This window comes from Lates calcarifer, linkage group LG13 (genome assembly GCF_001640805.2).
Source record: "Lates calcarifer isolate ASB-BC8 linkage group LG13, TLL_Latcal_v3, whole genome shotgun sequence".
In the NCBI taxonomy this organism is placed as follows: Eukaryota; Metazoa; Chordata; class Actinopteri; family Centropomidae; genus Lates; species Lates calcarifer.
In genome coordinates, this window is record NC_066845.1 from 22,460,788 (window position 1) to 22,488,256 (window position 27,469).

The window sequence follows — 27,469 nt, forward strand, 5'->3', positions numbered from 1 at the left end:
AAAAATTTATGTTAGAGTGGCTGAGATTTCAATTTCTCCTCTCCTTTCATTGGAGACAAAAGTTGATCATTCTGTGCTTATCAAGTACCAACAAGCAGCGAAACAAGATTTTCACACACGGGCCTCACTTAGTGTGTCCACAGCAGGGAAATGTTCCCCATCAGCTGCTGACTGTTGCCATACATCCTGATTGTTCATGAATATTAGAATTTCACAAAAGTTCATATTAGAGTCACTGAGACTTCTGCTTATTAATTTTTCTCCTCACAGCATTAGTTAATTCTGAGCTTATTAAGCGTCAACAAGCAGCGATACAAGAATTTTCACACACTGAGCCCTCTATGCAGTTTCAGGGCAAGAGACAGCTTAATACTTTTAAAGCCTTGCTTGCACATTAATGCTGCCAATCTCCTGTTCTACCACATCCCAAAGGTAGCCATTAGAATATGGTAAACTCTGGCCATACTAGATATACTCAGATATGCACCAAGAAAACATTTGTCACACCATTAGACGACCACCACCAGTCCTTGTGTCAACCAGGATTGTTGTCAACCAGGATTGTTGACACAAGGCTGTTTGGGTCCATGTCATGTCAAATTTTGCCAGGCCGTTTTGAGCCTCTTTGGTGAGCCTTTGCTCACTGCAACCTCAGATTTAACCTCAGATAACACTGTACTTGAAGTTCACTGTAGGCACAAAAAACATATAGTAAACGTTTGGACACACCTTCTATTTCAATGGTTTTTCTTTGTGTTTATTACTTTCTACATTGCATATTGAAGACATCAAAATCAAGGAACACATATGGAATTATATAGTAAACAAAAAGTGTTAAACAAACCAGAATCCCTTTTAGATTTTACATTCTTCTTTACATTCTTCAAAGCATACTCAATCTAAGATCTAAACCCTGCACTAAACCCTGGGGTTCTTCACACTTCTTTGTTTTGGTTTTATGTGTGTTCTGCTAAAGTGTCTCTCAGCATGCTACCTGGAGTATCGGCAACATGTTTGTGTTACAAACATGTTCTCACAGGTTACAAGAAATACTACATTAACATGTGTGCGTGTGTTGTGGACAATTGTCAGTAACCCTGACAGGTAGTCATAGCATTGATAGAAGTCATGGCCTGGGATTATGTGGAGCATTCTTCGGTCACGGTCAAGCTCGGATTTGAATTTCCTCATCCCGTGAAAAAGATGAAAAATCAAAAGTTAGATTATCACTGGCTTTTATTTATTTTCCATGTCTGTGGCTATCAATATATAAGTGGTGATGAAACTTTTAATTAATTCATTTAGAATAAAAATAACATTGTCTTTCTACATACTGTTTCTGCAGTGTCTGCTGTCTCCCCCTCTGCTTGCTCACTGTGTGGGATGAATGCCTCAAAGTCAGACAGGGCGCTTTCCACTGCCTCTTCATCATAGTCTGTCTGGTCAGACATTTCCTCTGAAGGCAGACAAGAGGAGACAACATGTCCACACATTTTTATAATTTTTTAGATCAATATTTGAAGAATTTTATGTATATTTTATATATATTTCATGAGTGTAAACATTTTTTATTGATAACTAACCATCAATTAAGGCATTCTTGACAGGTTCTATTCTTGACACAATCTCCGCCAGGTCAGTGAAGGAGGCGTTTGGACAGGTGACCACCTGAAAGACACACTGCATCATTCCAGTGAAGTTTGCATGTTCTAACAATGTATGTGCATGTAGAAATCAGTTTCAGTTTCAGTTTTTTTCTCTCTTATTGATATAATCTCTTATTGATTATACATCTGGAAAAGATATCAACTGGCATCAATAAAACACTACCTCCTTTTTAACCAAAAAGTAGCCCTATTTTCCCTGCAGTGCAGTGACTGTGTGCAGACAAAGCCTTTAACTATTTGATAATATCATGGCTATGGCATTACCTGCACCAGAAAAGGTGGAAAATGAAACCCAGTTTTGGTATAAAACTTTGTGCTTATGCTTTAATCTACAAAAAACATATCTTAGTGTATGCGCTGGCATTTTGTGTGATATCTGACCACTAACTGTGAAAATATTTAAAGATACCGCACACACAGGTAACATGACATATTCCTCCCAACTGCAGAGGATGGTATAGTGTACCAGTAGTTGGTGGCAGCATTCTAGAAGGTAGCAATACACCAGTAAAGAGGGGCAGATCATAAGCACCTATCCTCATGAAATAGTTCGAGAGGCTGGTCCTGCTGCACATTAATTCCAGCCTGCTCATCACACTCAACTTCCTGCTCCAAATGAGGATGCAGTAATATCTACCCTGTACCCAGCCCTGCCCCACTTGGAATGTAAGAACGCTAATGTGAGGAAGCTATTCATTGACTCTAGCTAAGCCTTCAACACAATAATCCCAGGATTCCTCCTCCTGGAATCACAAATAGGCCACAGTCAGTCCAGACCAGCAGCTACACCTCCAGCACATCCTCCTGACATGTGACTGCGTCATCCAGCTCCAAACACATCATTAAGTTTGCCAATGACAGAAAAGTGGTGGCCTATTAGCACCACCTCAACCAGGTCCTGCAACAGCTTCCTCCTTAAAACTGTGAGGATTCTCAACAGCTTGCACACCCAGGCCAACACTCCCAGTCCCCTTCTCTGAATTGCAGCACCCAAGTCCATTCAGTCCTCCCCCTGGACAATACCACAGGCCTGCATCCACTACATGGACATTAATGATGACTGTACAAGTCTCTCTAACCCTTTTGCCTTACAATCAGGCAAAAAATGAATTCATGAAATGGCTGTTTTCATTAACATATTTTTATGTGGTGTGAAATTCCCCTATATTGACAGTACAAATGAGTGATGACAGGTAAAGTTAGAGGCTCTCTACCACCATTGTCTGCTGCCTGAGAATACCTGATCATCCATCTTGATTTCTGGTAATGATAATATAATAATTTGAGCATCCAGAGTACTGTCCAACCCTAGTCTGAAGTAAAACTAACCAGAATAATTTGATAATGATTTAAATTTTAAAGTCTACCCCCAGGTCTGTAGTGTCTGTTGATTGCACTCACATGGCCAGTTTTGGTCTTGTGGAACTCTTCCTGATGTCTGTCCTTAAGCATGCTGTCCACCACCCTGCTGCGTTGCCACACATCAAACAATGTCTTCCCATGCTGGTATCCTACCTCCTATAGCCACAGTGAAGAAGGTTTAGGGTGAGAATCAAAACCAGCATATGGAGGGAACATGGGAATGGCATTGAAGAACAGAGGGGAAACTCACAGCGATCTCGTCGAACTTGCCAAACTCTAGTGTGCTGTAGCGGTCAATGGGTGGTCGAATGTACTCACAGTATTCACTGTCTTTGACCAGTTCTAGCTGCCGCACACAACAGACATAAGCAAGCCGGGTTTGGATCTCTGCCATGTTCAGGACCTACAAGCAAAATTAATAGTTTGACAATGCTATAAAAGCCATTGTGAATATTCAGTATTGCTAGATTGTTTTTTCATAAATGGGCAACTAAAGAGAACATCTGACATTTCTGGCATAGGTAAGTGTACCTTAACTTTCTCAGCCCGTGGGTTGAACCTCTTCCACAGCACCCACCAGCCATTAAGGGAGTCACCATAGTTGGTCAGGTTGGTTTCATCCTGGCTTCCAACATCAATTGCAATCACAACCTTGGCCCCCATGGAGCGAGCAACATCAGCTAGATACCAAAATAGGACAAATACATTTTAACAGTGTTCTAGGTCTTAAATATATTTTCTAACATACCAAATACCTAAAAACTGTCAAAAGCTATGTGGATTGTGACCTATTAGGTCCACATATATTTCTAAATACAGAATTTTGCTAAGCCTGTTTTTCCTGCAAACAACCAGGTCAGGGTTTTGTTTTATCTACTGTGGTGCTTTAGGTTATGTTCCTAATCTGAGGTAACAGAGCTTCAGCACTGATAATGTACTGATAAGGGCGCAGACTCTTCCTGTTAACTGCTGTAAAGCAATCCAGCAGAGCCCTCCAGACAGAAACTAAACTACGTTTTTTTGAGACTCAAAAACTCTGATTTTGTGTGCGTATGAAACCCTCCACCCATTTTGTAAATTGAACATATCATTCTTGCTCATATGACATGGGAGCAGGAAAGTCCACTATCCTCTCAGAACTCCTCACCAGGCAGGTTGTTAATGTACCCTCCGTCCATGAGTAAATGCCCATCTTTAGGATCACAGAGAGGGGGGAGGTAACCAGACAGTGACATACTGGCCCTGACATACCGCCACAATGAACCTGAGGAGGAGACATAGTGCATGGGTAACAGATAGATATCTGTCAAGGATATTCCAAAAATTCAGTTAATTTATAAATTGCATTCTTCAACTCTTGGTGCAAACTTATTCCAAAGCTGTCACAGTGTTTATACCTTTAGATTTTGTCATTTTCTCTTTGTCAGGGACTCATGTATAGTGACCATTTTATTTTGGGACAGTTTTTCTAGTCATTAAGCCACCATGCCACTGCTGACAAGTGCCTAATCTATATGGATTCATTGGGGATCACACAAAAACATAAAATGCAGGTGTTAGTTTGTGTTCTCTAGAGCAGAACTCAAAATTTTGACAGACCGTCAGTGTGAACTCTCATGGAGGAGGCTGTGATATCTGTTGTAATGTTGAAGTATGGTAGCCACAGGTCCTAGCAGAAGAGAGCCCATGAAGGCAGAGAAAAGCAGTATTTGAGATCATATTTGTAAACATTTGTAATTTGTAATCAGACCATAACCACTGTTTAAGTGGTTTGGAACATTACCTTAGCTCTACTTCTTTGTCTTTTCAGTGAAACTTTCAGTTACATAAATAAAACTCATTGTTACTGGCAGCTGGACGATCAAAAAGTTGGTAAAAATATTTTGTTTTCAAGAAAGCCTTCACCTTACCTCTATCTGTTTGCCCTTGAAGACAGAGCTAATGCTAGAGTTAAAGGACGCCCCAGAAAACATAGAGGTAATTGGATAGGTCAGATCCAATATCTTCTTAAAATAAGAGGTCATATCCTGAGGAATAAAGGAGATGAGTACTGACAGGTAAATATCAGACTTTAAGAAGTTTGTCTTGTTATGATTTAACAAAAAAAAAAGTTAAATTAAAAAAAATGTAATTTACAACCATTTTCTAATAATTGTGACAAAGATTTAACAAAGATATTGGTCATTTTCAAGTTGAGTGAAAGAGGTGTTTGAACCTAAGCACTTTCATATCTTCAGTATAATGTAAACACACCATAGCCCATTCGCGAGCCCGGACCCTCATTCGGCTGTAGCTCTTCTCCTCAGCATACAGCGCTCCCATAAAGGAGCCAATAGAGGTGCCTCCCACCATGTCAATGGGGATCCCTGCTTCATTCAGTGCCCGCAGGATGCCCACCTGAGAGCAACCCCTGAAAAGTGATCCATCACATAACATTAAACATCATATCTCATATCACTTTTTGTTCAAATACTTTCAAAAATGTTAATTTCAGCAAGTCAGTTTCATATTTACAGTCATATTTTTCTTAAGGATATGATTTGAAGTCTGATTTGAGTTTTTGTGATAATGTTAGGATATAATGTGTCAAATCACTCCAGTAAGAAAATACTATTTGAAGAAGTTTTGACTATATTAAATGGCTTGGTAAAATTGATGAAGTGGAAGCACAGTGCACAGATAGGTGGCACTAACCACAAAAATAATGGAGGCTAGGACTAAGTACATAGTCTATATGGCCCTAGTCTTCATATTAACAGGCATGTATAAAAACATTATCTAATTGATGTAGTCATATGTCTACCAGTTGTCTCAGGTCATAGCTGAGAGTCCCTACCTTGTCAGAGCTCCAGGACAAGCCAGAGCAATGAAGAAAAGAAACAGATCCATCAGAATAGAAACAATCAGAATATACCTGCTTATTGGAATGTACTGTACATATAATGCATCTCATGTATTGATATAAACTGATTATCAGTAGTTTTCCATTTGTGTTGTTATTTGTGCAATGCTTGCATTGAGATGGCATAAATTTAGACTCTTCTAATGCAAAACTTGTACTAATATTGTACTGAGGGAGTCATTATATGTAATGCACATAAATGGACTGTACTTATATAGCGCTTTTCTAGTCATATCGACCACTGAAAGAGCTTCACACTACATGTCACATTCACCCATTCACATACACATTCACACATACTCCCTTTCAACACACCACTGCATTCTGGTCTTCCACTTATCAAAGCAGTGCAGTAGGTCTTCTTCAGACAGTTGTCTCAGAACCTCTGTGGTTCTTTTCTTAACTTCTGACACAGACTCAAATCGTGTTCCTTCGAGCACAGATTTGATCTTAGGAAAAAGGAAAAAGTCACACTGTCTCTTTATCAGTGGAGACCATTTCTGCTCTAATTCTTATACTGAGTTGTCAATCATTTCAAACTATTTGTTCAATTTGTTGAAGGTTTCAGAGGTTTCTGATGTGCATGGACGCACAGAACGGTCACCTTGTGTGTGTGAGTACCCAACCTTTAATATATAACACTAGGTGTGACTGTAAACCATGTGGTTTTATCCTCATAAGTGCAGTCTTAAAAGCCATACCTCGTATGTATGCAGTATACTGATCTCACTTTAATGAAACTGGCAATTTATGCATAAGACAAGCCATTAATTTGTTTTTAAACTCAACCAGTGCAGACTTACATTCTACATATATTTCAAATTCACTCATTGTTTACACTTATCAATTGGATAAAATTATTGCTAATATGTGGAAGTACCAAATGCCCAAAATAGTGTATTTGTTCATATTCAGCTTATGCTTGCAGGTGATGTGATTTCTCCTTGAGGCTAAATCTTACTAATGCTAATGCTAGTGTGTTAAATGTGTTTGTGCATGAAGCCACAGTACCTGGCACCCCCTCCACCAAGTACAAGGGCGATGCTGTTTCCTGTCAGGATCCTAGCTAATCGGGAGAAGTCAGAATGACGATCTGGACGTTTTTCAAACACACGCTGGTACAACTCTCTCTGAAAACCACACACACACACAAACATGAACAGAAATTAAGCATTTGCAAGCTAGGCTAGAATTGCCCATAAAAGACTGTTGTGGTGTTGGTGGTTAATACCAGCTTCGATAAATTCCTCCTGGAGAACACCCTGCGAGGGCAGGACAGGTGATGGTGTCTGGAAATCCAGCTTCGCATGTTCAACCACTCGGCCGTCCCTTTGGGTGATGGCCCATCCTCCCTGTGCAGCAACACCAACTGCTTCTGAGCCCGAACTGCGCTGCCCTCCAACATTCGCTCCAACTACAGGAGGAGAAGAAGAAGAAGCAGAAAACTTTCACTCAGCTCACAGGTATGATCCACTGCAGAATGGCTGTCCACAAATGTACAAATGTAAAAAAAAAAAAAAAAAAAACCTATACAAACTGTTAAACACTGTAGGTAAACACACCCATCTTAACAAGGACACTGATGACTACTACAAGCGACTTGTAGCCTTTCTCAGTCTGTGGGTCTAATACACATGAGATAAAGAAGCTGCTCAGAGGGATGATTTTTATGGCAAATTTTAAAGTCCCAGCAAAGACATAAGCTCACAGTTTGAGATGTGAATGAGGGATAGCATGGACTGGAACATTTCATGGATTTATCCTCTCCAGTTGGAGTGAGGCTTTCATATAAGCAGAATCCAGAGTGATACCAGGAAATGCAGACAAGTGACTGGGCTACCTGTTTTTTCCGCAAACAGAGGGATACCTAAACTCTGGAAGGAATCTAATTGGAAACCTATTAATAAGAAATTGGCGAGAAAGTGTGGCATGAATGGCAATCTGTCATTATTAGGGAAACTCCAGCAGAGAGTTGGTCATCCTCTACAACTAAAAGACAGCCTGACAGTCCCACTTCACTGAGAAAAAAGGCGACTGAGATGACTGAATAGGCATGATCCTCAATGCATCAGTTATATTGGCTTTGCACAGCTAAGCTCCCTGACCTGCTACTTCTAATAACTTTATTGCATTATTAACGGTGGCATGACGGTAAGGGAAAATGGTTGGTGTAGGCTTGAGCTTTTCATGTATAAGATAAAAGTTCTGCAGGATCTGCTAAGTGAAGAAGAAATCAGCAAGATCAAGCAGAAATACATGATCAATTGTGGCAGAACTGGCAAAGTTGGGAGTGGCACAGGTTGCAATGACAACAGAAAGAGGAGTTTCAAATATTCTTCAGATAAGATGATCATTGGTTGATAGGAAAGCCTGCAAACAGAACCCTATGAAATAATTGGATGATAGTGGAAAGGTGGAGCCTCAGTGTAATGATGACAGTTGTCTTCCTGCTTGAACTTGTGCTAACAGCTTCATTAAACGTAAAGATGAGTTATCAAGTCAGCAAAGTATAAGCAAACGATGAGGCAGTTACAAAGCTCTATCTACATTTTGCTAATGTCCTGTATTAAACTGAGCAAAGGTGCATTTTATTGCTTATGTGTTCAACTCTTCATTTGTAACAGAATAAGTGTGCTATTTTTGCTTCAGTATTTAAATAATTTCTCAATAATCTTTAATAACAGAATATACAATAGAATCTTGGTCACTCTATTACATAAGATAATTTTTACATATATACAAAACAAAATCAAATAAAAGCCCAGCAGCATTGATGTAAGCATATTTACACTGACCTCACCCACAGTCGGCTCCTGCTCACCCAGTCCCACAATAATGATGCAGTCAGCCTGGCGGATGCAGCGCTGGGTCCAAGGCGTGAGGCCAGAGTCAGACTGGTAGAGGACAATGCGATGGATGTCTTCCTGCTGGCCAAGCCAACTGGACAGACGGTACTCATGAACACTTTAGGGGAGAAATAGAAACATCACCAAGATTGCAATGTGTCACCTGTTACTGTGTGTATATACCTATTCATGTCAACTACAATAACATCTGTATAACTCATGTCTGTTTGTCATTAAGTATTCAACTATTAAAATGCAATAATAGTTATTGTGAAATTTGACATCTATCTCCATTGACATCTTGTTTTCAGATAGAACCAGACATCATAACCAGTAATGCCTCACTGGACTTTGAAAAAGTTTAACTCAGTCTCATTTGACCTTATTTATCTATTTACAGTTTGATCTTTTAATCAAATATCTACCTGTCCAGAGCAGCAGAACCTAGTCGCTGTTTGATGATGTCACTGGTCAGGAGTTGAGTGGGACCTTAAGAAATAAGAAACACATTAAGCAAGTTTTTCAAATAAAATCTATGATTGCTGTGAATTAATGTGAGATCCAAAAGTGGATAGGTATGTACTGGCAGAAGTAATTTCCTGATGAACCGTTAGTACCGCAGAGCTTTACTTTTGTTATAATCTTTAACTGTGCTTCTTTTCTCAAGCTTCATTATCACTTGCACACACACTTGTACAGAGAGAAATTCCTCAATATTATAATTATGCCTTTAAGGGTACAACAAAAATATCTTTTGGGAGAGCTAGCCCCTCTGGCTCCCCTGTCAAACAAACACTGCAACAATGGTCCCAGGAGGGACAGACCATGAACCCGCGTATCATCAAAGTGCAAGGGAAACAAAGACTTTCCCCTTTAATACTGAATATGATCCATATATTGGAATTACTAGAAAGAAATTATTTGTTCAATGAGAATCCAAAACAAGCAGTAGTAGAGAATTACTGGTGTACTTTGCCAGATACAGAGAAACATACTGTATATCTACAGGTGTATGTATTACTGCTTCTTGTAAGTGAGCTGTAAGCAAATCACTGTATGTGAGTGCGTATGTGTGTTTGCATACCAATGGCAATGAGTGCATGCTGCAGCTCCAAGGTGAAGGAAGTGAGAGGAACCTCCTCAGACACAGGCAGAATAGCCACAGTAGATAGGTTGGAGGCTGGATTCCCAGCATCCCATTTACTGGTGGGGGTGTTGAGAGCCAGACTACGAGCTGCAGGGCAGAGGAGTGTTTCTCTTATTGGATATTTTAGATAGTAAAACACTTTTGGGCCACATCAGCTGGTAAATGTTTCAAAAGCCAACTTGGTCTCCACATGATAACTAATAATTAACTTTATGTTGGTAAAGCAGATAAATTCAGTCCCATCCTGATATACACTAACAAAGAGTTTATGAGTACCGGCCAGAGGTCCGTTGATCTGCTGCATGTTGCCCAGGATCTTCTGCCCCAGAAGATGAATCAGCCGGGTGACAACTTGAGGATGTCTTCTCTTGATGGAGTTCAGAGCTCCTTCAGGTAGCTTGGCCAGCTCAGAGTCTCTGACAGCATGGACTGTGGTGGCTCGGTTCATGTGTGTCAGGGCCTCAACCTGATCAATCCACACAACAGGTGCTGTACTGCAATTTGTAGTGCCCAGAGTTTGTTTTCCCTAGGACTGAGTTTTTCCATTTTTTAAAAATAAATGCTGTTTTTCAATTTACTTCCCTTTATTTTCACAAGACCCCACTTGCCAGTTTCTGACCACTCACCACACCAATTAAGTCTCCACGACCATACTCTCCAGCCAGCTCCTTCTTCCCATTATCCTTTGCAATGACAGAGCGCAGCCGCCCGCTGAGGACGATGAAGGTGCTATCTGACTTGTCACCTTGTCTAAAACAATAAGGCAATCAAAATATAACAAAATCCAACACTACTCTATCCACATACTATTTTAGTCACTGAATCTTCTATTTCTTTCAGATATTCTATATAGTTTGCAGTACTCTCTGCCGCTGTCGCTTTCCCTGCATGATTCTAAGACTGACGTGACAGGATTTGTTATGTCCTATTTTCTTTGTTGCTCTTTTGTCTCAAAAACACAACATAAGGAGTGGACATTAATTATCAGAAGTAGCTAAACAAACATTACATGGAGTGGTTAAGTTTATTAAATTTGATTTAATTATTGTTTATATTAGTGACATATTAATTGTTTTAGTAGGAATTAGGGCTGCACTATATATCGAAAATTTATCCTTATCTCGATATCAACGAGCACGATATGCAGGCCCGGAGTGGGTAATTGGTAGAATCAGGCCGGGCTGGTTCTGGGGCCACGAGGGCTGGTTTATAGTGATAGTACATAGATCATATGGGCTGCACTCTTTAGGAATGAGCACCAGTATAGTTAATATTAGAGTAGCAATTCTCTATAGACCACGGCCGGAGTGGAACTCAGTTTCAGCCCGGGAGTTTGATGGCTCAGACCAGCCTGCTTTAGTTTACAACCTTTTACTGGAGATATGTAATTTTAATTTTACCATCCTAGTATGTAAGTCTGAAATAGTGCACTATTCTTTAGAACCTTGTTATTCAGCGTATTTATTTTTGACACACTTAAGTGTGGTAAATACTGGTGATACTAGGAATAATTTGATCAAGTCCAATTTTTTACATATTGTAGGCAACAGCTCACCTGTGCCTTCACTGACAGCAATCATTGCACTGGGCATGCTGATGGGTCCTGGCACTGCATCTGACGCAAAAATCAAGTTTAAAAATTGTTCTAATTATTTTCTCACGTCTGTGAAAACTTATCTCCACCACTTAAAAATATAATAAAAACTTACACTTGATTTATTAAAAAAAAAAAACATACTAAGTCATAATGAGATTTTAAAAAAGTCTAAATATGATCATCTCTATGACGTACTATCTCATAATTTTGACTTTTTATTTCATCGTTAGCATAACTGTGAATAGTTATGCTAGGAATAGCCATGAATAGTTATGCTAACTATTTATGCTAACTTTTAGTGGTTATGGTCATTAAGTTTTTCTGGCCAGTTTTCCTATAGAACAGGTCTAGACTGTACTCTTGTATAATGGCCATACAACCAGCCCGGCCATGGATGTACTATGAGAACATGGAGAGTTAGATAGTGAGCAGAGATTACGCTTGACTTTTTTCTGACGGTCAGTATTCACTGCGGTCAACCAGCCGTCGTTTGTTTCTCCGTGGTCAAACCAGCAAACAATAAAATTGGAGTGCCCCCGTATTCTTCCTTTACGGTAAATGCATTGAAACGATTCCGAACGAGCAGATATATCTGACTTCAGGACATAGAGAAATTCCTGATTAAAAGTCCTATATTTTTACTTTGATATGGTTGCATTTAAGTTTAAGATGCTGTATAAACAAATCGCTCAATAACCATCGCTCAATGGTAATGGCTGATATATTTGAGTAGAAGGCATCTCTGACTAACCACACACTGAATATTATTCATTTTTACGGTATCAATTTAGAGAAATTCCAAATTAAAAGTCCCACATCTGTACTTTGATATGGTTGAATTTCTTAAGTTTAAGATGCTGGAAAAACATATTGCTCCATAATTTCTGGCAATGGCTGATATATTTGAGTAGAATACATATGAATTCAATTCAATTCAATTCAGTTTTATTTATATAGCGCCATATCACAACAAAAGTCATCTCAAGGCACTTTTCATATAGAGCAGGTCTAGACCGTACTCTTTAAAATAGGTATTTACAGAGAGAGACCCAACAAATCTGTATCATTTTAGAGAAATTCCAAATTAAAAGTCCCACATCTGTACTTTGATATGGTTATATTTCCTAAGGTTGAGCTGCTGTGAACTAAAATAAGTAAACTTTAGATGCTGCCATCGATAGACATCTGAAATTTAGCAAGCAGAAAGTGCATAGTAATTATTCTCATGAGTATAAGGGTCAGATAGAGTGGTGCACAGGCTTTGACCCCCATGAGAACAGCGCCTTACACAAGTTGTGTGTGAAGAGGCAGAGAGCAGAAAAATAACCCTGTTCTTCATTAAGAGTGAACATTTTTACTGTTATTTAAAAGCAATGTTCCCAGGCCAGTGGTTACAGTGGTGGGGTCAGTGACCTTGAAAGGATATAACTTAAAGTCATCCCTTGTAATGAATTTCATTTTTTCAGTGTCAGCAAAGCCTACTCACTGTTCAATTCAATCTGAAGCAGAAAGACATTAACACTGTATACTGAAGCATTTGTTAATTTATCACGTCATATTGTTATTGCAATAATCAACAGTGACATCGCATATCACATTTTTCGTAATATCGTGCAGCCCTAGTAAGAACACATCACGGGGTCCATAGAGTAGATACCTGTAGACAGCACGCCCAGCCTCCACAGCCATCCAATCCAGGGCAAAGTCAATCTGTCTGACAAATGGTGACACCCTCTTCACCACAGTGTGAGCTACATTCAACACCACCCTGGGCTCCTCACGCATTATCCTGCAAAGTTGTAAGCACAGATGTGTTTACATGTGTCTAAACCACAAAGAAATGAAATGTTTTGTGTGTGAGCTTAATCCTACTCATAGAAGTGAGCCTTGGATATGGAGAGGAAGGTGCAGTCTCTGTGAGCTCGGACAGTGAAGATGAGGGGCTCCCCTGTGAGAACAGCCAGGTGACCCACCATCTCGCCTGGGTGAGTGACAAACAGCAGGCTCTCTTCCTCACGTTCAATCATACGCTGGTAAACATGGAGCAAACCTGAGATGACAAACGCCACGCTCACATCCTGTATGTGTTGTGGAGAAGAAAAAGAAGGGATGTGGAGGAGGAAATTTCAAAAAATTGATTTCTCCTCAACAAAAACTGAAAATACCTGATGCCTCAAAGAGAAGTGGGAAATGGAAGGAACATGGTACTTCCAGTATTTGAACTTCCAGTGTTCAAATAAGCTAAATGAGAAAATATTTTCCAAATTATGATTCCCGATAAGTCCTGTGCAGTGTTCCTGTCTCCCTGTCATTTGCTCATTGTTTGCTTTACTTTAAACTTTAGACCAATCAACTGCTCCTGTTCAATCAGTAGCTCCATGGAAGGCTACAGAAGGCCCTTACTCCACCTCAAAGAGTTTCCACACATCACTCTGATTGCCTTATTTACCTTAAAGCTGTATTGACCAATGGGTCAAATAACTGTGTATTTTAGGTGGTCACTTGCAGAGTGAAATTATCATGCACAAAATGCACGTACAATCAGGTAACACAATAAACATTCCCACCATTACAGTTATTCCACTGTTCCACAGGTGTTGTGATAATTTGCGCATAAATGCAGCAATGTGCCAACCAAGACAAAGAGGAAGATGTCAGCACCTAAACATGGATATACTCACTGCAGGTTTCAAACTTCAATGAAAAATCAGCTTCAAAATGTTTTAGGAGGAAGTAAATACAATCAACACATTTGTCAAACCTCATGGATATCCACAAGATGTTTTTATGAGAAACAGTGAACGTAAACAGAAACTTTATTTGTTCATAAGAAATGGTAGTAACATTCAAGAAGTAAAATCAGAAATGTTATCAAAGTGGAGATCTTGTTGCCAAGAGTTTGGCTGGGGTGGCAGCAGGTTAGTATGAATAACTTAGTAAGTATGAATAACCTTGGACACACCGCACCAGAGGCTGTCGCTCCTGACAAGACACTTTCCAGAATCACTGGGACACACAAACGCTTCCAGAATGTTAAGGTGGCGAATCTCGGAGGAAATGTCGGGGATTTTAATGTGTATGTGCTACCCGCATGGAAAACTTGTTGCTTGTTAGATACACATGCACATGCATTTGGTGCGTTAATAACCTGCCTGTCCCACAAAGAAAAACACATTGAGAAGTGTCTTTCTGTCAGTGTTAGCCCAACAGACTAACCTGGTCTCCCTGATGAGCCACAACAGAGCCAGCTTTGACCTGGCGAAGATTCACCCTCCCCTCAAGCAGACTGTGGTCCTGATGACATCAAATGATGAGTTAAAGACACAGTATCCTGTGGTAACTGCCTAACCAGACATATTTACAAGAAATCACATAAATATATAACACCCTCTTATCTACACAATATTTTATTGTTTGTTTGTTTTTTTTTAATTATACTTCACTGTTGCTGTGAATACATAATTTCCCTTTGTGGGAACAATAAGTATATAATTAAGTTGTAGTTAGTAAGTTGCATTTTTTTTCTTTGAAATTGATGATTTTCCCATTTGGTTTAAGTTAATTCTTAATGTGGAACATGTAGTTTGTATTGTAATCTACCTGTATTTGGATGACCTGCAGCAAATCCTTTTTGGCAGCTTGAAAAATGGCATTGACTTTGTTATGGTGGACATTTCCTCCTCCAGCATCACTGTATTGGTAAACAGCAGATGGAGTGTGCTGCATCGTAACGCTCTTCTTCAGAATAGACTGAGAAGATGGACAGAGAAATGTAATGGCTACAAGGAGGGTACTACATCACAAACTTGACACTCATTTTAAGTGAAGCTGAGTATACATATGCAGTGTACTAAAATAACCCACTATATCAAATGTGTCACATTATTCTGTAAGTATCCTCTGCTTAAATACAACTATCTAACTCTGAGAAATATCTTAGCTAAAACTGAACATCCCAGCTACTCTGCAGTCTGGCTGCTGATTACATTAAAGGGAAAAGACAGTGGTTGTCACAACTCCTGTGCTCAGTCAATCTTCCCTGAATAATAAATATTCTTCTACCATCCAACCTGTCTTGACTCAAACCAGCAAACTTCTAAAGGTGCAAGAAAGAAACTTCTTATCCAGAGACCTTTACAGGCATGTGAGGCACTGTCTCCTCTTTGGCAAGTCCAGTCTGTTCATAAACTCTGTTGAGGTCAGCTGACATTTCACCTGCATGACAAAAACAAAATCACAGACATTATATTAATACTAATACTCTGACACTACACTGAATATTATGGCCAGATGGCCTAGCATTTCCCTATGCTGATATGTGTTGGAGGATATATTACATCTTAAAGTTTAGAGACTCTGCTGATGCTACTGTTGGTGCTAGTTTTCACTACAGCAGCACTGGAAACTTTTTAAATGTTTCTTTACAACTTAGGTATCTAAGCCTTTCCTTGCTCGTGGGGTTAATTTCAAGTTTGCTGGTAAAAAATTAAATGATTGACTTTGATGGCTATAAAGCTTGCATAGTAGAGTAGGAGTACAGAAGTAGACAATTATTGATCACATAGTTTTGTAATGGTTATTACTGATGACCTGAAAAAAAACTCAGGCACAAGCATACATGGACCTGACACAAAGTTGGATTTCACTTTTTTAACATTAACCTCAGCTCGTTAGAAGGAAAACAAACTTCTGCAGAGTTCCAACATGTTTGTCTTGAAACGTAATGCCTACTTTTCTCATGATTCTTCACTTTTTTACATGTGTAATGTTCAACATGTGCAATTTTACTTTTATAAAACATTACACACTATTTGAATCTACGATAAGCTAACAGCATACAGAGCTGACAGTTTATTGAATTGCATATGTCCTATCGAGACAAGAAAGGCACAGACATAAAAATCTATCAAAAAGATGTATGTGTATGTAAAAAGAGATTCTGCGTGTGTATGTACCTGTAACAGCCACTGGGTTGGATAGAGAACGAGATTTCTTGTATTTTGATGAGGACGTGTCAAAGAAGCTGGACTTTTCTGTTATAGGGTGTATCAAGAAAATAGATAACTTTAAACAACCATTACTACACACACATTACTGTAAACTGACAATGAAAATGTCAAGGCTGCTGTTGTTTCTGACCTGCCTCCACTTTTTCTGAGCCTAGATCATCAGAGTGGGAGGGCTGTCTGCGGAGACCTTTGTGTGAATGACCCTCACCTAGAACATGGGCCACTGACACCAAGGAGATGGCTTGGCTCTCCTGTAAAACACACATAAATCAATGTCTTAAAAAAGACATATTTTCGCTTGTAAAGCTTCTTTAACTGAACATTAAACTCAGCTAGATTGACATAGTGGGGTGCTCAAGTCAGCCAAAATGTGGTCCAACTGTGACCAGATGGGTTTATTAGTCATACTCAATGATACATGTACTATAAGATTTTGATAAAATTCCACATAGTTGCATAAATACTTGTGTGGAGAGACGCTGAAAATTGAAAATACGTAAACCCAAAAACTGGCTTGACTGCTTCAAGCTATCTCAGAGTTTATTTGTATTCCTAAAATCACTCTATTAATCAGACAGTGTAGCATAGCAAGCAAGACTACCTGACTAAGTCCTTCTAAGTCCTGATCATTCAAACTGTCATGATTCTTTGAATGGTACCTGAGATGTGGACAATGAAAATTTCAAAGATGGCTCCAGCATTATTTTGCCATATTTTTGGGTATAGATGACTGACAGGAAGAGAAAGCTTTGTATTAAGCAAGAACCTGGCCACCAAGCACAGCTGCTGCAATATAATCCAACTGTGCATTTGTCCATGTCAAAGTACATTCACTAGAGTGCTTGTTTGTGCTACTTGTTATTTTAAGTGTATGACAAAATTATAAATAGGACTCCATACAAAGATAGACCGTTTAATTTAAGAGTAAGATCTTTTTGTTTTACCAAAAACATTGCTATATATCGCTACCAGACTTCACTGATTAAAACAGGAGGTCCAAGAATACCAGAGTTATCCTAGTGAGTTAAAAAGTGTTTCCCATTGGCCATTTCATTAATTGTAACTGTACAATCATAGTTTACATGTTGACCTTTTCTTGTAATAAGTGCTACACTATAAGATAATCTAAAAAACCTCTTCATTAAGCTCCTAATTCTGTATTTCAGAATACATTTGCAACACCTCTAATTTTTAGTCAGTAAATCTATTTTGTCAATTTAAAAAAAGTTAATCAGCAGCTACTTTGATTATCAATTAATTGTTTCAGTCATTTCTAATCAAAAATCCCATACATTTGTTGGTTCCATCTTCCATCAAATGTAAGGAAGATTTGCAGCTTTGCCTTGAATGACAGTAGACTGAATATCGTTGGGTTTGTTGGTCAAACAAATCAAGTAACATGAAGAAGACATTTTGGGCTCGATATGTCTTTTTCACTACAATTTAATATTTCATAGACTAAATTATTAATCAACTAATCTGGAAAATAATCAGCAGAGTAATGAGTGGTGAAAATAATCATTAGTCACAGCCCTATTGAAGAACACAACCCAGGAACAGGAAATCTGAACTATATAGTGGCCAGGCATTAATATAATATGAATAATGGCCAAACATTTTCCTTTCCTTTTCATAGCCTTAAGTAAGTTTAATCAGAGCAGATAATACTCAAACCAAATTATCTTACCCAAAGAGAGATGCCTTGGATTGACAGGTAAGCATCATGGCCCCAGCAAGCCATAAAGAAAGCTGAACTTTAAAATTATTCCTCTAATTTTGACTGTTGGTAAATGACATGCTGCTGTATTCTCGCTTTAGTTATTATGTCTGGGCCTACTACAAATGTAATGTATTTACTCTTCTGTCTGTTTACTTCAGTGTGATTTGCTGACAAACTAGGTAATTGTCTTGATTTTTCTATGAATCTGACTGCTGTTCAACACTGCTCATGGTCTTACATTGAGACAATGTTGCATATCAGAGAACAGAGTGAAGCAGAGCTGCACAACAGTAAAACAAAGTAAGTGTGGGGTGGATAATGCCAGTAATACACAGGGGAAAAGTGAGCTATCCCAATGTTTTTATGTCAGGCTACACATTCTGGAGCACAGGTGAGTAAAAGAACAGTACCGGGTTGAAGAGCTCAGTGGTCAGGCCAAGGTAATTGTGCAAGGCAAGGAAGGTCACTCTCTGAAGACGCACCATGATTATCTACAGAGGACAAGAGGGAGACAGCACAACACAGAGAATGTATAGAGTGTGTTCACTACACAACAACAAAACAAAAACAAAAGAAAAAAATGAAAATGAAAATTCTGAAAATGTCTGTGGTTTTGTTGCATGTTGTGCACTTGGCTAATATGGTACTTGCAATGTGTATAGCTCACTTCTCTTTGCCAATGGACACTTTACCTGAATGACTCGAACAAGAGTTTCAGGATATTTCTCAAAGACTGACTGGAAGGCTGCAGCTGGAAGACGCAGGACAGTGGAGGGAACTGCAGCTCTTGCTGACACTGTCTTGTAAGGTGCTGGATAGCCCTGAAATATTGATAATACAGTGTGTGGTGAAAGAAGGATGTTATTATTAGTAAAAACCTTCACAAAACTGAGTTTAGTTGTACTACATAATGTCAACATGAATAAAAAAATAGTCATACTAAAGAACTGAATGACAAAATATGATAATGATAAAAACTGAAATTTAACAGAATATATGTCACTATTCTGGTAAAAACAAGTCTAAGAACAAAAGACTATACAAGTATTCACTCAGCTCAGACTACATAATAACCAATATTACCAATTTCCTAATTTATCCTAGATTACAGGTGCTTTACAAATGAGGATGAACCATATTGTGTGCATTTAAACATGCCTGCACCAAGATGAACAACAAAGGGAGAGAAGGGGTGTTGAGTGACAGATAGACTACAGACATACAGTAATGATGTCCAGGATACTGAGCAAACTGTGAACACTATCTCCTGGTAAAACTTCCTTGACCACTGCATCTGTACCATCCTGCAGTAAGAAAACAGTAAAATTTCAATATGGAAGCAGAACAGCAATTATAGCACAGGTAAGATTTTCTAGACATTCAATGTTTTTCCATACTGAAAACAAATGAATGCAAATCCACTACTTCATCATTTTGTGATGCTGTAGGTGTTTCAGCCCTGTAATCTTACACTCTCATGGATGCATAGCTCCAGACGGCCATCCTGAACCACGTAAATACTGTCATCAATGTCACCTGGTCGGAAGAGTCCCTCTCCCTGGTGCAGCTGAATCAGCACCATGTGATGACACAGCTCCAGGAAGAGAGGCTTCTCAAAGTGGCCAAGCACCCTAGTTACAACATATGTGCATACGCTGAAGTTATAATACCACTAATGATAATTACCTAAATTTAACACAATGAGATACTCAGGTCACAGTATTCCTACCATATAAAATGTATTTAGTTATGTCCAGTCATCGTGTCCAAGGTGAAATGAAACCAGTTCTGATCACAGATGTACTACTGAATCAGTATATTGATCTATCCTTGTTTTCAGTCCTATTTTTGTTTGTTATTCTCCTCAACATTTGAGTCCTATAGGTTGGTTGACCACACCTGTGGTGGTAAAAGCAAGTTGGCTTTAGTAATAAATTCTTAAGAGTTCCTTTCATTAGCAACTAATGTTCTGACCACTGGAGGCAGAAAACTTGCCTTTAGCAGCTACACTGTCAGGAATGCAATATATGAAGTAGAAATACATGTTTATCTGTTACAACTGTATAATGTTGTTTTAATAAAGAAGAAAAAACTAATACAAACTCGTGGTCAAATTTAGGCTTTCACATTATGTTGTGTGGAGGAGTAGAGCACATCAGTTTGTACAGGCAGTTAATTTCCTGTGGATCTATTCTGGGGGGTTATGCATTTAGAATTTTAAGCAGGAAACTAAAGCTGCACCAGTAAGGCTCCTACACAAACTACAATATAAAGACTTTTTGGCTTGCTCTATAGTACTTTTGGTAAAAATTGTTGTTTCTAGTTAATTCATTTCTTTTTCTTCTTTTTAATGGAAATGACTATTTAATGCTGAATTTTGTAAGATTTTAAGAAAGTAAGAATTACTCAAAGCTACTTCTTGTTGTCATCCAACATGGTAAATCATAACCACATTTTGGTTTTTGCATTTTGTAAAATATGTGCATGGATCAACTTTAATACCTATAACCAATACTTTAAACCAATACCTCTGTGCGTTCATAGTCTACTGTGGGTCAGAGAATTGTCAAAATTGAAGAACCACTTCAAGGGTCATGGGGGCTAGAGCTGATCCCAGCTAGAAGTAGGGTATACCTGGACAGATTGCAAGTCCATCGCAGGGCTGATATATAGAGTCAAACAAACATTAACACTGACATTCACACCTACAGGCAATTTGAGTCACCAATTAACCTAATGTGCTGTCTTTGGACTGTGGGAGGAAACCAGAGCACCTGGACAGAACCCAGGCAGGCACAGTGCAAACTCCATACAGAGAAGATTAGAGCGAGAGGAGTTATAGTAGAAAATGTCCATTACAATTTGATGAAGCCCTAGGTGTTAGCTTCAGATTGCTTGATATGTCCAAGACATTCTATTTATAGTCATACGGTAGAAAAGAAAGAAGAACTGGAATAGAAGAATATCTGACATTTTTGCTTAAAAATGACTTGAACAAAAAAAAATGCTATTAAGTTTCTTTCACTTGACTCAACTGATTGACTAATTGTTTAAGGTCTAGAAAATCTAATCAGATTTTTCATTAGGTATTCAATGGGTCTATGCATTACTGTGAGACTGCACAGAGACATTGTTCCTGCTCATAAGGAGCAGGTAGTTTTACTTACCTGACATTTTTCAACATGTACAGCACCTCAGAGGGGAGATGGGAGTTCTGCACATCAAACTCTGTCAGGTCAGCTTCCAGCAGACAGGGAGGGGGCTCTTTGGGCTGCAGGGTGGGGGGCTCCTTCCGAATACGCAGAATTCTAACACAACACACACATATAATGTAAAAATACATTCTGCATAGTGTAAATGTTTACTTTTTTTTACCTTACTGTAAATGGTAGAACAATCCTCCTGAGAACCAAACTCATAATTTTGAGCTTATATTATTTGTTTGTTTTTCAACATTGCAAACAAAGTTCATCTTATGTTTAACAGGAACTTACTTTACTTCTTTTCTGATATCCTTAAAAGCACTGTCACTATCAAAGTGTGCACTATAAACTACTTATATATGATTAAACTATATTTAATTAAATATTTAATTCTGCAACATATACAGTTAAGGTCAAAATTGTTAGCCCCCTTTATGAAATCAAATACATTGTCAAATACATTGGACACTGTCCATAACCCAAAGTGTTTAAAGTTTGTTTGCGTCCAAAAGAACAAAGACAACAGCAGAAGGCCAAATTAACATTTATACTGATTTGCTGAATTGAAACAAGAAAAAAGCAAAAAAGGCAAAGGCCAAAATTATTAGCCGAGTATGGACCCTAACCTTAAACTCCCTCCACAGATTCTCGATAGGATTGAGATCTGGGCTCTGAGAGGGATTTTGTTTCCTTCAAAAAGTTTTGGACCAACTTTGATGTGTGTTTTGGGTCATTGTCTTGTTGGAAGACCTAAACCTAGACTAGCAGCAGACTTCTTGATGTTATTCTTCAAAATATCAACATAATCCTCATTTTTCATAGAACCTGCACCTGAACAAGGTTTCCTGTGTCTGAAGCAGGACAACAGCCCCACAGCATTATGATCCCACCACCAAAGCACAAAATCACATGGGGGCTAATAATTTTGACCATCTCAGTTTTCACCATATTTTTCATAAATAAATCTTGAATATTTATTTTACATTCCAAAGTGTACCAAAATGGGGCCATATCATTGATGAATGATTTACTATATAAAATGTTATGAATATTGTGAACATTGGGCAGTATTTTAGGGAAATGTTCAATAGTTCCTAGGGGGCTAATAATTTTGACCTTAACTCTACATATTCAAAAGAGGTAATTTTTTAAATAAATTATGTTTATGGAAATATTGAATAAGATAAGAGGCTTAAGGTAGACTTGTGGGAAATTTACAATAATTGTTTCATTAATCTAATTCATTCATTACTGAATTACTTTGTTGAAAAGCACTTAAAATTACTCTAAGCTTGAAGCTGATAGTGGTGGATGGTTTAGATAATGTTTTTCTTCCTGCTCCCTGACATCTTAAAATAATACTTATGAGGTCCAACAAAGTGGATTTTGAGATTATTTTGTCAAGTAGTTGTTCCCGAGGTGAAGATTCTTAAGCTTAAAAAAGGACTCACTTGCGAGCTAAAGACAGGACTTTGGTCCTTTTCCTCACTCTCTGTCGGGAGGTTGAGTTTGTGTTAGAGGCAGGGGCTGAGGACAATGTTTGAACCTGCAACAGCAAGAAAATGAAAGGTTTAATGATATGGAATTTTTGCAATTTGAGTGAAACTTTACAGGAGGCAAACAACATGTTTCTCATAATATTAAAAATACTTTGCTAATATCACACAACAGGCAGTGTCCTTGTTGTTCAGTAAATCAGTCCCAACAGAGAAAGGCATAACAACAACTGGCCAGTTCTGCCAATAAATTTGGTATAAATATTAATCATCCCAAGGAGATGATTTCTAATTACTTTAGTCATCCCCTTTTTGTCAGTCCAGTGTCTCTTCAAAATTCTCCCAACTTTCCTGTCACACTGAATTGTTTAAGGTCACATACTGATAGGATAGCTTGCATCCAGTCTACGTATATACTAGGTGCATGGACTGGAGGAGGAGTACAAGTATCCTAAGGGTTGCCCCCGATGGCATAACATCAGTGTGTGAATGTGTGTGCATGTCCATGGATAGAACAAATGCTCTGTGAATGGGTCAATGTGACTTGCAGCACATAAAGCACTTTGAGTGGTCATCGTGACTAGAAAAGCACTATATATGGGCAATCCATTTACCATCAGGTACTGGGGAGGGTCCACCTGCTGTACCCAGAGTTGAATATAAATTTGTAGAAGCAGCATTCAGATTTTATTCACCACTTACACTAATCAGCCACTAAAATAAAACCACTGACAAAGTCAATAACATTAATCATTTTGTTACAGTGGGATATTCTGCTGGGAAACCTTGGATCCTAGCATTAATTTGGATGTTGATCTGGATGCTCAGCCAGAGTTTGAAGGCCAGGTCAACAATTTGGCGTGGTGGGCATACTGTCCTGCTGGAGGAGGCCCATGCCATTGGGGAGTGTTGTTCCAATGGGCCAATTGGGGGGGGGGGGGGGTACTTGGTCTGTAACACTGTTTAGGTGAGTGGTACATGTCAAGTAACATTCAGATGAATGCCAGAACACTGTATTGTAAAAAGATGATCAGTGTTATTCACTTCATCTGTCAGTGTGTGGAAATATCTGGAAACCTGAGGCTAATTACAATTCTTCTTTTAAATCTAGGCTTGAAAGGTTTTTCAGTTTATCACTGCCTTTTATTAATTTAATTTAACTGCTAATGCATATCTCTCACTGCAATGTAACTGTAATTTTCTTTTTAATTCTCATGTTTATTCTGGTCTGTGGTATTTTATCTTATTTTTTTATCTTCATTTTATTAATATTTGAAAATTCTGTTTACTGTAGTCTTTTATATTGCCTAGTTTTTTTATAACTTGCTTTATTCAGTAACTACTTTTGCATTGACTTGTTGTTAAAAGGTGCTATATAATTAATCTGCCACACACATAAATATCAAAGGCAGATAACCATGAAGGAAGTGAAGAAGTGGAGGAAGTTAATCTGGTTGATTTTTTAAGTGATCTTTTCAGTGTCCCAACATTTGCCTGATGTCAGTTCAGTATGTGTGGTCTAGCAAATGTAACGTTACTTATCAATTCACAAAGTTAGTGTAACAGTAACATCCTCATGAGAGATGGATAGAGTGGCCAAGCACTGCCCTTTGTTACTTTCTAAGTATGTATGTAAATCTAATTCAATGTACTGTCAGTACTGTCACATACTGTAGCATTGTTAGTTGGACAGTTGTAGTCTTTAACTTATACTGTCAACAGACTTCACTGCTGTTTGTGATGGCCATGCTCAGATGTACTACATCTGAGTCACAGAGCAAAGGTAAATATGTGGTGAACATTTGACAAACCCAGGTCATTTGACAACATTCACTAGTGTTTTCTGTATCCTTCAAGACTTTCTAATCATCCAAAATAAAAATAAAATATAAATCCATGCGCTGCATTATAAAATTGATTTTGAGCACATTCCCTGATTCAAACAACAATCTAGAAATAAGATTCTGTATCTCCTGACTTGTTCAGCATAACACAAGAAAAATATAAACATGACTGTGTAGAAAATTATAAAATAATGATAAGTGACATAAAGCAAATTTTTGAGGACGGGCATAATCATTTCCAGCTACCACCTTTACCTAGATTAGAAATAGAGTTGCAATGGGTTCAGATTTTTCCGTAATGCAGTGGATGCAGCATTTTTTCATTCAGATGTTTTTTTGTTCTTATTTTAGAAATGTCTTTAGTCTTGGTAAATGACCTTTTACAGATATTTATCTTTCATTAAAACAGATGCGAAGCTCTAATGTTGACCACCCCAGTACCCACACCTGTCATGGGGTTACGAGGGCCATGTCTAATAGAGAGCTAAAGCAGACTCATGATCAAGAGAGAGAGATCAAGAGATCAAGAGAAAGGAAAGGACTGTGCAATGAATACAATATATAGATTAAATATGTGGACAATATATTAACTGTTATGAAAAAAGAGAGAAAAAAATATTGTACTTGTAGTACAAGATCTAACACTTGTAGTGGTAATATAGTTTATATCAATAAATGGCACAAAATGTGTTAATGTGTCTATAGAAACAGGCAACACTGAATAGGATTTTGAAGAAGACACTGACCTTTCTCATGATCTTTCGGCCATAGAACATGACCTTGTCTCTCTTCCTGAAGCGATAATGGGGAACACCAGCCTCCTCCTCTGAAACACACCAGACATCCTCTGTAAGACCATTTGCAATCTACTGTGTGAATCGGTCTATGCCTCTCAAACTCATGCTGTAAATCTGGTCCGATTAAATCATCTCTCAGTTTCAGTGGTTAAATCCCAGAAAATAACACAATTCATTCACTCAGTACTTTTAAACAATATTTGAAAATATGAGCAACTATGTCTGTATGAACAGTGAAACTGTTAATGTTGTCTCTGAAACAAACAAATGATATTTTGAACATGTTACAATTTTTTTTTTTTTTAGATAGAAATGTGCCCTGAAACAGAGTAGGATGTTCAATGTGCAGGGCACTGACTTGATAGATTGTATCTTCTGTAAATGAGGAACACAACAACTCCAATGACTGAAATCACTGTCACAGCTCCAATCAGCACAGCTGTCCACTAGAAGAAAAACAAGCAAAATGTTTGAAACATTTAGATTAGCAGTGTACACAGCAATTCAGACCCATATATATCAGAACCCTCGAATTTATTCTATCCTTCCACTTATTTATTCAGTTGTCTGTTTACTAGAAACATTTGCATGTCTCAGTCAAACCATTAGAGTCAAAGATTGACTATGAGCAGTTACCATAGTCACTTCTGTTCTTTCTTCCACAAAGTCCTGCATCACAGCCTTAATCTCACTACTGGCTGGAACCAGGCTCTGAAACATCAAGCACAGAAGTGGGCATACAATGGGCTATGTTACAGAAAAATCAGAGTTCAGTTGTTCAGTTGAAAATATCACAAAACCAACTTAATTTTTCCAGAAAAAAATTAAGCACTGCAGAATATTTGCAATGCACTGTTGTGTTGTCACAACCTCATACCTCAATGCCCTGCTGAGGACAAGGACATTGAACTTTCTTTTCACTTAACCAAGTGCAATGAAATATGTTGAGAAATGACATACTGGATATATACTGCAGCTCTCCTCATCATTGTTGTTCTCCATGCCTGTTTAAAACGATAAAGCAGCACTAAAAACAGGTCATCTCTGAGGGTGAAAAGAAAATGTAATGAACATTTGTTTTAAACTATGAATAGTAGCATTTCATATGGGAAAATGTGTATTTAATAAAGGAGGTAGAAGGTAAAATAGGTAAAATAGTACTGTTCTGATTAAGCTTCTGTGGTCATATATCAATAATAGTTCGAGACAATTTACCCTTTCAACACTGATGGCTTGTTCTGCCCAGCTGACGGTCACAGAGCAGAAGGTTTCAAAAATCTGGGTCGAGGACCACCTACACGACTCAGGAAAAACAGGTCACAAGCTAAGTGTTTGTAACCAGACACTGCTAACTGTAACCTTGCACTGCTATACTGCAAAAATGGCTAGTAAAAGACCTTGGTGACAGTATACTGAGGCTATTCTTTGTTAATTTGTAATTTGCATGTATTATGGTAATGTAGAATGACTGATCTTGTTTGACATTTACCAAAAGCTGGCACCTATAGAGTACGCACTGAGACAAAATTTAAAGTCAAAATGAACGAACATTAAATTTCTCACTGACTCTTTCAGCAGACTCCGCTTCTGTGGTTGCAACCCGCTACACAGCAAAAGGAAAATCCAATGCATATGAAACAAAAAAGGACAAGTCTGCACTGACATATTTTAGAACAAATATAAATAAATATTCACACTAACTAACGACCAGACCTTCAGCTACCATTTTCTAAACAAACAAACAAAACATGCTCACGTACCTTTCTTGGGTCAAAGTTTTTGTGTATAGACTCTATGCCTTATAAACTGAGAGGTAAAAACAATCTCAATGTCCTGTCAAACCTCAAAGTAAAATCCTTCACGACGAAAATGTACGAAG

General features: G+C 38.2%; 1 protein-coding gene across 2 annotated transcripts; it reads right to left on the bottom strand.

Annotated features, from left to right (window-relative positions):
• Positions 1 to 725: 725 nt before the first annotated feature.
• On the bottom strand, positions 726 to 27,342 carry pnpla7b (patatin-like phospholipase domain containing 7b). Of its 2 annotated transcripts, none has more exons than XM_051074918.1 (36): positions 27,158 to 27,342; positions 26,806 to 26,884; positions 26,551 to 26,634; positions 26,227 to 26,301; positions 25,949 to 26,036; positions 25,540 to 25,619; positions 22,905 to 22,999; positions 21,418 to 21,558; positions 19,722 to 19,881; positions 19,474 to 19,554; positions 18,943 to 19,071; positions 18,661 to 18,741; positions 16,661 to 16,781; positions 16,477 to 16,554; positions 15,654 to 15,736; positions 15,122 to 15,271; positions 14,738 to 14,815; positions 13,394 to 13,599; positions 13,179 to 13,310; positions 10,551 to 10,674; positions 10,201 to 10,390; positions 9,862 to 10,011; positions 9,203 to 9,266; positions 8,727 to 8,895; positions 7,163 to 7,345; positions 6,943 to 7,061; positions 5,283 to 5,439; positions 4,940 to 5,056; positions 4,629 to 4,698; positions 4,177 to 4,293; positions 3,561 to 3,709; positions 3,280 to 3,432; positions 3,069 to 3,185; positions 1,584 to 1,680; positions 1,335 to 1,456; positions 726 to 1,186 (listed from the first exon to the last, which is right to left on the bottom strand). In XM_051074918.1, the coding sequence occupies exons 3-36, from the start codon at positions 26,590 to 26,592 to the stop codon at positions 1,166 to 1,168; spliced, it is 3,939 nt and encodes a 1,312-aa protein (XP_050930875.1). In that variant the 5' UTR covers positions 26,593 to 26,634; positions 26,806 to 26,884; positions 27,158 to 27,342; the 3' UTR covers positions 726 to 1,165. The 2 variants fall into 2 exon arrangements, with proteins under 2 accessions (XP_050930875.1, XP_050930876.1); XM_051074919.1 differs by having other exon boundaries at positions 727 to 1,191; positions 1,334 to 1,456; positions 1,584 to 1,668.
• Between the last annotated feature and the right edge of the window lie 127 nt (positions 27,343 to 27,469).

Coding starts and splice junctions, on each gene's coding strand:
- pnpla7b (XM_051074918.1), bottom strand. CDS start 26,592: ATGGAGAACAACAATGATGAGGAGAGCTGCAGTATATATCCA. Junction 21,559..22,904: donor GTCCTGTCTTTAGCTCGCAA/GTGAGTCCTTTT, acceptor GTGTTGTGTTAG/AATTCTGCGTATTCGGAAGG. Junction 15,737..16,476: donor CAACCCAGTGGCTGTTACAG/GTACATACACAC, acceptor TTTGTCATGCAG/GTGAAATGTCAGCTGACCTC.